This window comes from Lepisosteus platostomus, chromosome 11 (assembly GCF_059453375.1).
Source record: "Lepisosteus platostomus isolate fLepPlt1 chromosome 11, fLepPlt1.hap1, whole genome shotgun sequence".
Lineage (NCBI taxonomy): Eukaryota > Metazoa > Chordata > Actinopteri > Semionotiformes > Lepisosteidae > Lepisosteus > Lepisosteus platostomus.
The window spans coordinates 47931929-47943940 of NC_142621.1; the positions used below are offsets into that span (position 1 = coordinate 47931929).

General features: G+C 50.0%; 1 protein-coding gene across 6 annotated transcripts in view; it reads left to right on the top strand.

Annotated features, from left to right (window-relative positions):
- Positions 1 to 12012, top strand: part of tex2 (testis expressed 2) — a 58174-nt gene that overhangs the window by 36326 nt on the left and 9836 nt on the right. For all 6 annotated transcript variants that reach the window (XM_088600139.1, XM_088600138.1, XM_088600133.1 and 3 more), the window contains 5 exons: positions 3094 to 3294; positions 4354 to 4660; positions 6218 to 6429; positions 7189 to 7332; positions 7943 to 8042. In XM_088600139.1, the coding sequence (XP_088456265.1) occupies positions 3094 to 3294; positions 4354 to 4660; positions 6218 to 6429; positions 7189 to 7332; positions 7943 to 8042 (964 nt within the window). The remainder of the gene's footprint in view (positions 1 to 3093; positions 3295 to 4353; positions 4661 to 6217; positions 6430 to 7188; positions 7333 to 7942; positions 8043 to 12012) is intronic.

The following is a 12012-nucleotide window of genomic DNA, read 5'->3' on the forward strand; positions in this document are numbered from 1 at the left end:
ACCGGCCTGCCGGACCATGACCTTGATGGCTTTGTTTGTTGAGCCCCTACCTACTAGAAGGTTTCAGCAACAGTAATAACATCGCACGACGGTTGGAAGCGGCGAGCGTTGGTCACAGCCGGTGATTTCAGGAGTTAAAAATAGTTCTTTACTCCAGGACACGGCGAGCAGTGACACTTACCCTTGGGGACAGCGCAACATTAGAACTCCTGTCTTCTGTGGCTTTTACCTCTTGCTTCATCTGAGGAAAGCCTCCGTGCAGGAGAGTTCAGGCTATAAAACACTCACATGTCTCGGCTTAGCCCAGTTCGAAGTCTCAGGCCGTCTTTCTTAGTGTGGGCAAGTCACATGACCAACATAAAACCCCAGCACAGAACAGCATGGTGTCAGAATGTTGTAATACCTCTCGCTAGCTGATGTCTCATACAGATGGTGTAACGTTTGAGGAATTGAAAAAAAAATATTTTTTGAATGAAAGTTGTTCGATTTATGCGTATCTTTCCAAATAATATTTTCCATATCTTTCCAGATAATTATTTCGACCAGTTTTCCGGTCCTCCAACTTTGATACAGTACCTAAAGCTACCTGCTGTGTGGGGTGATATGACTCCGTTGTCCATCTTTCAGCCCTGCACAGTAAAGCAGGAATGATGACTGTGCGGTGGGCCATCGGTAACGGTTTCACTTCTGACGTGACAAACGCCTGCTCAGCTGGCCGAAGGCTGTACTTGCAGTTTTCCTGCAATGCTGGAAGACTTTGTCAATGTTAGTCTTCCTTGAAAGACAGCTCCCAAGGTGTGGGACGTACTGCACATTCGTCAGACACTCCTCGAGTGTCTGGATTGGTGGAGGTGAGGCGCGTCCGTCTGGAGTGTCCATCTTCTGATGGCGAAGACCAACACGCTCAGCCCCCACTTCTCACGTGTCCCGTGAACATGTGGACGGTTGTGTGGAAATCCCCAAACACACGTGCTGTAGCCTGAAGCGGTGCCCTTTTCTTTTGGGGAAAAGTGCCTTTTTGACCTGGAACGACCAGAGAAACTGGAGTCAGGTGTGGAATGTGGCCATGGGGTTTGTGACACCTGGCGAAGCAGGAGGTCTGAACAGTAGCAGCCCATACAGCCGCCTGTGCTGTCGTCTCACCTGCTCGCCTGGCAGTGAAGGGTCTGTGTACAGAGCCCACCCACTGAGGCGGCCTGATTGCAGCCAGGAGCGCCCCCTAGTGTAGGCTTCTAGTATTAAGGGGTGGGGGGTTACTGTTGCTGTCTGGTTTTGAGAATGAAAAGAACTTGACTTACACATGATTGTTGAGCCAACACAAGAGTTTCCACGTGGGAGACAAGCGAGGAAGCCGACAGTCCCCTCTGAGTGTGCCCTTACGCCAGATGACCTCCTCTCCTAACCTCTCTTACGTTCTTACCTGCGTCAGCCAGTTTACCTACACAGGTATTTTGTATTGCCTTTGTGTACCTCAAATATGTGAAATTTCTCCAAATCTGCAGCGTTTTGGGAGCTGAAACCTGTCATTAAAAGGTTAATTAAGGTGTAGTCAAGGGTTGAATTGAGTAGCTATCAGCACAACTAAAGTAAAACCAGAGCAATGTGCAGATCGGTGAGAGCCTTGCTATGGGTGATTAGAACAGAACATATTTATTAGAAATAAATACATTTCTTGCTCTGTAAGTAGTGCAGAAAAACAAGACTTCTGTTTACTTTTACAACATTTGATGTTACCAGCAAGAGGCTTTTTCCTCTTTTAATTCTGAACAGGTCAGTAAAACGGAGCTGCTCTCCAGTCGGGGTTTAGATCGGGAAGGGGTCTGGCGTTACAATGGCTGTGATCTGTAGGAACCTTCGAGGTGCAGGAGCACAGCGCCTGACCACAGCTATAGTTTGCATAAGGACAGTGTGATGACAGAGGTTTTGCTTATTGTAATCTGTCTTGGGAAACAGTCCTTTTGCTACAACCAGGGCTGTTCTATGTGTGGGACCTGGCTCTGGGTGTGTTCCCCTGCCAAGTGCTCTCCATCCCCACCAGAGCCCCTGTTTTCTGAACACAGTGCTGCACAGAGCTGGGCCGAACAAGCACGTGGCAGACTGATGTGATTTTATAGTGCGAATTTATAGCCTGGAGTTCCCGTTGGAAATATGAAGGAAAATGGAGCTGAACAAGTGTTAGTGGTGCATGTGGAGTGTTAAAAATAAGGACCAATTTTGCTTTTTAACATAAAGCAGAAAATAACTAATAATAAAGCAGCCTAGCCTGTTTGTCCCGGTAAATGGCAGCGTTTATAAAATGTGCTGATTCATGATTGACCGGCGGAAAGGAGCTCTGCTGAGCGAGAGATCATTGGGCTGATAACAGTGACATCAAGAAAGGGCTGCCGACCGCCGGGGAACGCGGGCAGAATCAATAGGCTGAAATGTCCGCAGTGTCCCTTTTTAGATCATGTTTAGCCAGCCGGTAAAGGGAGGCATCTAGGCATCTTAGTTCACAATTACAAGATAAAGGGATACAGTCATGGCAAAATCTGAAATGAAGGTGATTAGTCCAGGCTATCTGTCTCTGCAGAGCTGAGGATATTAGGACCGCTTTGTCTAGGATAACAGTTCTTTTTATCTGTAGTGAGAAAGGTAAATGGAGAGCAGGATTATAAGTGTGTTGCCTAATTGTAACCCACACCCTTACAAAACAACACTTACAGCTGGTCTGCTCCCAGGCCCGGGCGCAAATGCAAAATTAGATATCGTGCTGTAGTGGGACCGTCCACATGGACTCTGCCAAGTGTTCGCTGTCAAAGGTGGAGAGAAATTAAGATGCAGGCAAAATGTTAAAGTAGCCGTTGCTCTTGACCAGTGGAAAAGGTGAAGAAGTGTTCACAAAGACCTGGGCCCCCGCTGGAGGCCCCTGTGAAAGGTGGCCCTGGCCAGTCTGCTGTCTGCTTTGCCCTGCTGCAGCTGCGCCCGGGCTGCGGGCTGGGACCCTGCGGGCGCAGCCGCGCTCCTGTTGACGCATGAGATCCCTGGATCCCAACGAGCTGCTGTAGATCCTCTGGCTTGCAAGCTTCCTCACGTTCTCGCTTCCCCCGCCAGGGCTGGATGAACGAGATCTGTAACTACGACCCGGAGACCTACCACGCCACGCTTACACACTCCGTCTTCGTGCGGCTGGAGGGCTGCACTCTCCGGCTGTCCAAGCCCAACAGGAACATCTCCAGGAGGGCCTCCTTCAACGAGCCCAAGCCAGATGTCACCTACATCAGCCAGAAAATCTACGACCTGACAGACAGCAAGGTGTGTGTGTCCTGAATCCCTCCTGCTGGCTTACCCAGTGCCTCCGACTGCTGGCTCCCTGTACCCCTAGTGGCCAAGTGAGGTCCCTGCTTGCTGGCCCATGCTGGCCTTATGGGTGTGGTAAGAGTGTCACCATTGGAGGTCCATCAGGGCCCCTAGTCTGCGGCGCTCTCTTTCTCCAGATTAAGCCCGAATTAAAAACTCCGAAAATCTATCTTTGCCGTTCAGCGAGTAGAAAACTTGTTTTGCAGAGTCTCTGCTGCTGTGAGGTGCATAGAGATGCCCCTGCTTGGTTCCACAGAAGCCTGTGCCCTCGCTGGTGAAACTGCCTCGGGGAGCTCTCGCTGGCAGACGCTGCCCAGATCTAGGCCTGGGGCTGATCCAGAAATAGACCTGCCAGCCTCTTCCAGTCAAGAAAGCTGATATGTGAGGGTAGCTTTTTGTTGTGCAGAGGCTACGATTGGAAACCTGTAATTTACCATTTTTTGCGGGGAGGGAGAGAGGGCGTGCAACATTTTTGAATTAATCAGACTCTTAGATCTTCATACGGAAAAGGGGATGCACTTCCGAGCTTTAGGTCTGTGTCTGTGAAACTAAGGTTAAACGGTGTTAATCTGGGCCCCAGCGCCTCCTTAAGCGAATGTCCCCGTTTGAGCAGGGCGGTGGGGGGTCTTCTTGTTGGCTTGTTTTAAAGCAGTGTTGTTGCATGAGAGGTCCTTCCAAGAGCTTTGCATTCTGGCCCGTGTTTATCACACACTGTGTGCCACAGGGCGAGATACGCAGCGGCGCTCCCCCAGAGTTTGAATGCAATGAATCGATGGCTTTGGAGTGAGCAAAGGGACGCTGAAGTATGTTTGAAAACTGCTGTCATGTGTTTTTTCTTTTACCCTGTTGACCATCGCAGCAGCGCCAAAACTTGTCATGTGACGTGCACTTCTCTGAGACACAAAAGCTCTTCAGGGCCAAAAAAACAAAAGTAAGACAACTTTGTCTTCTGACTGGTAAGCTGGTTTCAACAGGGCTGTCTTGTCTCTTCGGTTTCTCCTTGGGCTTTTGCAGATCTACCTTGTCCCTCCCAGCCTGGCCCGCAAGAGGGTGTGGAATAAGAAGTACCCGATCTGCATCGAGCTGGGCAAGCAGGAGGACTTCATGTCCAAGGCCCAGGGGGACAGGGACAGGGAGAGCGGCGAGGAGAGGGGCGAGGCGGGCGGCGAGGACGGCCGGGCGCCCGCGCACCGGGACCAGACTCTCTTCCTGTTCGGAAGGACGGGCCGCGAGAAGGAGGAGTGGTTCCGCAGGATCCTTCTGGCTGCCAAACTCAAATCCGAGGCCAAGAAGACGCCCAGCCTGCCAGGGACCAAGGCCGGTAAAGAGCCACCCCAGCAGTCTCGTGGTCTCACCGCCAGAACCCGGGTTCGGTTCCCGGTCCTGGCTAGACGGGCCGGATGGCCTCCTCTTGTCAGATCTAAAGCCTGCCCCACCGGGGGCGAGCAGTTTCACGAGAGGGGAGGTCTGGTTTTTCCCCTGGGAGAGACAAAGACCCAGCGTCGTCTCGTTTTAATATAACCAGTCTGCTGGCTCCTCCAGACTCGACGCTGCCACCTGCGGGGACATGACTGAATGTCTCCAAGTCACGGTCCCCACTTTTCTATCCCCTCAAAGCAAGGACAAAAAAGAGAGAATTAAAAAGTCCTGCTGCTCTTTTCCCTGGACATTTAAACAACTGGTCTCTTTTGCTATGAAATTACATTTCCTCCCTTTGCTTGGAGGTTAGAATTAGAAACGCATTTCATAGCGTTGTATAAATTAATTTTATCTGGGTTATGTTGTTTTTTTTGTCCTGCATCATTAATTTTGCAGTGCACGTTAGTGCGAAGTAGCCTCCATGCCCAACATCTGGAGAGTTGTTTTACATCTGTCCTGGTGTTCAGTGACGCCAGTGACCTTGGTTGCCACTAATTAAGCAAGCAAGACTCATTTCTTCCTAGCAGCTGTTCCTTGCAGACGTGTGAGCCTCTTCCTGCTAAAACTGTCTCACCATGGGTTTTTTAGAAGAAGGTGGCATCGTCTTCAAAGCTGAGAGGGAAGGGGGGGCATCAATATTTCATGGTTTTCTCAGAAGAGGAAGCCTCTGTAATTCGATCAGTCGTGAAACATGCTGACATCTAAGGCCATTTGCATAAATATGAACATCTCGTGTTCCTCTTTAGATTTTTCTGTTTCTAGAGATCTTTCTGAATTTCTGATGGACCAGAAATGCTTTAATGTTCTGTCGGGCAGCTGGGGGACAGAGGAGTCTCACATTTCTTTACTTTAATGAAAACAGTGTCCATGGTCACCTCAGACCTATTGCACTGTATTCAATTATAGAAATATGATAGAATATATTACAGAATTATGGAATATAATTTATTTTTCATTTTCACAACCAGTGGTACATTATAAGTTCCTCTTCCCTTGAGTGTACTTGTACCTTGTGCGTTTCGCCAACCTACGAAACCTGACGAAACCTGACAGATTTAAAGGACTCCAGTCCTTGCTCCGGGGGGTCCCCGGGGGGTTGACTGTCCTGTCAGTGGTGACACTGAAGATCCCACATTGCTGTACCTGATCAGCCCCTGCCTACAGGTGTGGTAGCTCTATTTTCCAGACGGGTTTGCATCTCTGTCCCCAGAGAGGACGCAGCTGGAGAGGGCGAACGGAACAGGAGCGGCTCTGCCTGATGACAGAGTTTCACTGAAGGTTTTCACGGGCACGTTTGTTTTAAAGCCATGTGCGTTTGACGCCCCTGGCCGGGCTGTGGCCCTGCGGTTGGCGGTCAAAGCCGTTCCGGAGGCGAGCGGTGTTTCTGGCCGTCGGCGGGGGCGCTCCTGTGCCGGAGGAGTGACGCGCTGTGGTCTCGCCTGTCGCCCCTGTCCCCCAGCCTTCCTGCCCTCGCACAGCCGCAGCAGCAGCAAGGGCAGCGTGGACGAGGCGCTGCCGCAGCCCCGGCCGAAGGAGCCGAGCGCCAGCGTCCGTCAGAAGATGCTCCTGGACTACACCGTCTACATGGCCAAATACGTGCCCCCGCAGCCCGGCAGCCCCGCAGCCAGCCCCCTGCACAGCGCCGACAGCAGCCCCTCCACGTCCAAGAAGGTGCGGGCCCTGCCGGCGCCTCGGCCGAGAGCTTCTGAACGAGCCCTGTGGTCTGTGCGTAGAGCCCCCGTCGCCTTGCAGCTCCCAGCTGGCCGCCCACTGGAGCCCAGCACTGTGAGCCTGGCCAGGACCTGGAGGGGAGACTCCCGGGAAAGCTCAGGTTGCTGCTAGGAGAGGTGCTAGTGGGGCCAGTAGGGGGCGCTCACCCTGCAGCCTGTGTGGGTCCTAATACCCCAGTATGGTGACGGGGACACAGTACTGTAAAAAAGGCTCCGTCCTTCGGATGAGACATAGAACCGAGATCCTGACTCTCTGTGGTCATTAAACATCCCAGGGTGTTTCTCTAAAGGTGTAGGGGTGTAACCCTGGTGTCCTGGCCACATTTCCTCCTGGCCTTTACCAGTCATGGCCTCCTAATAATCCCCGTCTCTAAACTGGCTCCATCACTCTGCTCTCCTCCCCACTGAGAGCTGGTGTGTGGGGAGTGGACTGGCGCATCATCCAGGTGGGGCTGCACACTGGTGCTGGTGGAGGGGATCCCCATTACCTGTAAAGAGTTTTGAGTGGAGGGTCCAGAAAAGCACCGTAAAAGTATAAGGAATTCATTCATTAAACCCTCGATCCTGGGCTCCATGATTGGCCAGACTGAGACAGTCCAGCCGGTCCTCTGGGGACCACTGTCAGTTGACTGCCGCCCGGTAGGGACTGCATGTCTGTGACCCTGTCGGGAGGCTGAGTGTCTTCTCTCTTGATTTCCAGCTGCCCGGCGGGCAGGGGGAGGCGGAGGAGCCTGAGGCCTGGGTCAACGCCTTGCTGGGCCGGATCTTCTGGGACTTCCTGGGAGAGAAGTACTGGGCAGACCTGGTGTCTAAAAAGATCCAGATGAAACTCAGCAAAATCCGGGTGCGTATCTCCGAACCGCGGGAGTCGGTGCGTATGTTTTGGGTTTGTTCTCAAAGTTTGCTTTTTTTCCCCAACTTATCTGGGGGATTTTTTTAGCAATGTTATGTTGTTTGTTCTGAGCTTCCTTCTGTGGGCAGAGGAGAAACAACACATTCCCTGACAGCTATGTAAGATCTTCCTTAAAAGCAGTACAGTTACTCCCCTACTTGGTGAAGTGAATGAGGATCATTAAGCAAGGCAAGAGGACAGGAAGCAGGGGATTATCCCAGGTAAGAGAGCGCTAGGATCAGTTCCAGGAAAGTACGGAATTGCACACAGTTACACGGTGCAATTTACATTTTAAAGGAGGCGACAAGTTAATTTGCTGCTCCTGGGAGTTCATTGCTCATGGCTATAGCTGCCAGTGCTGTGTTATAGCCATGGCTGGGCCCAGCGCCCCCTGCAGGCGGCTGGAAACAGCGCTCCACACACGGTGCCTCCGGGCCCACTGCTGCTTCATTGGAAACCTTGGCTACTGAATCCTCCATCAGTGCCCGTCTGTGTGCATGAGGGCTCCTGCAGTCAGGAGGGCTCTCCTGTTAGTAACGGTGATTTGTTTCCTCTGTCCCAGCTGCCATATTTCATGAATGAACTGACCCTCACTGAGCTGGACATGGGAGTCGCGGTTCCAAAGATCCTGCAGGCCTCCAAGCCCTCCGTCGATCACCAAGGTACGGTGCTCCAGGCTGGCCGTCAGCACTGGGATCCTGGTCGAGCAAAGTCAACACCGATTCACTCCACACAGCCGACATCACATCAGTCTTGGGGCCTGTGGTTGGGTGTGGGTAAAGATTTTGAAGTCCATAGGCAGGTTTGTGGTTAGACTTTAGAACGGGACAGGATCAGCATCAAAGTTGGCCTGTTTGTTCGTTGGATGCTAGGATTGTGGGTAGAGTTATGGATGAAAGTCAGCTGAGGGCTTGACTGAGCTCCAGTATAAATTAAGGTTGTGACCAGGATTCCGGTCAGGTAAGGGAGTTTTACTGTTCTTTGGGTGGAGCTGTATCCCTGGGGGACAACTATCTCGTCTCGTTTTTCATTCTAGTCGATCTCTAAATCCCCAGTGCTTATGGATACCTTTAAATGGTCTGCATTTGTGTGTTTTTTTATTTCTGCTGCTTTTGCTTAATTTATTTCTGCAAGTGTGTCAGAAATACCACAGCATACCTCCCCCTATTTCTAAGCAAACAGCTTAGATCAGATCATGTGATCAGTTTAAGATGAACAGACACAGATGGGAATGACAGTGTATCAAACACACCCTGCATGAGTGTATTCTGCCTTCTGCAGAGGTCCAACTGGCTACATTTCAGTGAGGGCAGCTCTGAAAGAAAGAAACATGCACAGGGTTGATGCCGATTGCAAATGCTGTTTGACCTTTTAAGAGCTCAGAGCAAATTGAAAGTATTTCCCAGGTAGAAAACAGAAGTAATTTCCTCTCTCGTTAATAAGACGGATGGTGCAAATCCCAGAAGAAGCAGGGATCTCTCAGAAGTGAGGGTTCCCCAGTGATGTGATCCGGTCCAGATTGGGGCTCCGGCCCTTGGCTGGCAGTGGTGTAGGGGTTACGTTTGGGAGAGGGGTTAAATGTGAAAGGTCACGGTTCGTGTTGGGGGCATGACCACTGTGTCAGTGGGAGTGTTTTGACTGCGTGGAAGTATGGAGGTGCACCCCTGGAACCCAGGCAGGAGGAGCTCCGGGCTGTACAAACCCGGGACACAGCGGCTTCAGCTGCGATCCCTGCTGTGTGTCTGCTGGCTGGGGGCCCCGCAGGTCATCAGCAGGAAGGATCAGACGCCACCTCCCCATCCCGCCAGTTCATTACGCCATGAAGTACTGAAATGTTCGAACAGCGGAATTTAATTTAAACTTTGGGATTCAGTGAGCAGGCTGCATTAATCCCTCCTGTGGCCCATCTCATCTGCTGAAATATTGATCATTCGTTAGGAGCTGCTCTGTCTTCGGCTGTACACTGTGGCTCTGCATGGCCTTGGCTAATAATGAAGTGTTGTCTAATGCAGGCAATTGAATTCCAGCACTTATGCCACAGGTTTACCGTGAAGGAGTATTCATTTAAAATGAGCCGGCATGCTTCAAGTGTTAAGGGGCTTCGTGTTGCTTTGCAGGCTACAGAATTCAGTTGTGCTCTTTCCCATGTCATGGAGTCTGTGCTACAGGTAAATATTGAGATCTCCCCTGAATAAAGAGGGTGCAGTAAAATTAGAATCCTATTATTACACACACACATTTGAAATTCAAGTTTTGCACAATTTATTTCCAGTTCTGTAGGTGCAGGTTAAGAGAGGCAGAAGCTGGGAGGGAAATAAGAGAGCAGTTTCTGCTGGATTTTTGCATGTCTGTCCAGTAAGGGTCTGTTGTTTTAACACATACTGTACATCTCAAGTCGATTTGTCCAGACACTAAAAAGGTGCATTTAGAAGGAAAACTGTTACATTAGAATTTTAAAAAATAAGTTTAAAGAAATTCAGAATAAATTGATTTTATTTTTAAAGAAAGCTCGTATGACATTGATACAGCCTGTACCAGTCCTGCAGATCTTTATGATCTTCCGTTTAACTCTGATCGCTGGTACTACACAGAGGGCTGTGTGGGTTGTTGAGCCCTGGCTTCTTTCAGGAAACAGCTGGATGAGATCAATTAGCTCCTAATTACCAAGCAGGCTGGAAGGTGTGAATGGCTCCTCTCCTAGTGCTCTTGTGTCTTGTGTTGTTGTCTGTCTCTCTGCCCTCCTGCCCTCCTGCCCTGCGCTGGGGAGCGATTGTGCAGGATCACAGGGTTGGCAGAAAGATGGCTAGCATGCCGAGGAAAGGATTGTGCTTTCTACTGCATCTAAAACACAGTTGTGAGGGAAGAGTGTTGTCATATTTATTCAACATGGAGAGTGTTTTGTTTAAAAACAGCACATACACTGATTAAAATATTATCTCTGCTGCATCGTAGCTTGGAGGCTTGGAGTTTAATTTACAGACATCTGCAGCCCACATCGGTAACAAGCACCAGATTTAAGTTGTAGTCTTGTTAATTATTTTAAGCTTTTAATTATGAATATTTTGTTATATAGTAGTTTAGGCTGGTTTAATGGTAAACAAGAAATGCCTACAATACTAGTTCTGAAACAGTATTAATACACAGTAGTAACAAACTAATGTATTTGGTTCTGAGATACTGTACCAGGGCCTTAAATCAATGAGTGTTATATTCAAGGTATATTATACATAGTTTTTTACTGTGTGTATGTGAAATACATGTACTATATGTGTGTGGAACAAAGTAGATGCTATTTTTCTCATCTAAAGGCTTCAGTACATTAATGGCTGCGTCCAGTCAATGAAGGCAGTGAGCCAGTTTACAGTGTGCACAGTCAGCCCAGCCTGGTGGGCTTTGCTGCTCTTGAGACTGTGGTCCAGTTAAATACAGTCTCACATGGTACAACCCCAAAACACACAAGCATGTGTGGAGTCAAGTGACTGACTGAAGTGCCTCATGACTCGCAGGGTTTGATCACCGAGACCATGTGTGACAGCGAGCTCTGTAACTGTTGTGCAATTTCCTAAGTAACTAAGGAAAACAAAGGAAAAAAGCATGTCTTCCTTAAATGTTATTTGAGTGCTGGAGAACAGGCAGAGGTGTAGGCAGGAAACTGGACAGAATCCCTGGGGAGTGCCTCAGGAAACAGGTGACAAGCGCATTTTCTGAGGGATCAGCTAATAAGGGCACACTTTCGGGTTGGGCTTGATCCAGCCAGGGTGCACTCTGTTCTGCACAGCAGCGACCCCTGCTGGCGGCTGAGCGCCTGTGATCTAACAGTGTTGTCGGTGAGAGTTGTGTCGGACCTCCGGCGCCTGGCACCTCTGCTGTCTGAGAGCAGGATAGGCCGGCCAGCAGCAGGGTTGAGTAGCAGTGTGCTGAGACGACTAGGCGCTGAGATTTCAAAACATTGGGATGCAAAGCAGAAAGGTAACTGGTGAAAAATAGAAAAGCAAAGAAGGTGATACATTTTTGGAAACAGGAGGGGTGACGGGCCCCTGATGGTTTAAAATCCTGAGGAATGAGCCACGCTGATTGATTCACATTTCCCTTCTGCCCAGTCTCTGCACTTCGTGTGCCTTGACTCCTATCCCTCTGTACGAAGCCTCTCGTGCTCGTTTTTTATTTGATTAAACAAGATTAGTGGTAAGAAGAGAATGCAACTAGGGGTACTGCCAGCAGCTGGTGATCTGGGGTCTTGGGGGTACCGCCAGTGGCTGGAGATTTGGGGTCCTGGGGTACCACAAGCGGCGTGAGATCTGGGGTCCTGGGGTATAGCCAGTGGATGAGATTTGGGGTCCTGGGGTACATCCAGTGGTGTCAACATCAAGTGGTGTGATTCGCCCAGGCAGTGACTGCAGTGGAAAGCTGGCCTCGGTATATGCGTCTTTAACAAGAAAGACACAAATAATATTTTTGGCCCCCCAACAAACACTCTGAGGTCAGGATGCCCCCTGGTGGCTGATAGTGGAACTTCGGGTTCGGAATTGGAAGATCCTGGAGTACTCAGCTATAGCCTGTATATAGCATGTCAGAACATAGCTGGGTTTTTATTCTTTTCACATAGTGGTGCTTTTTCAGAGCAATTCTCAT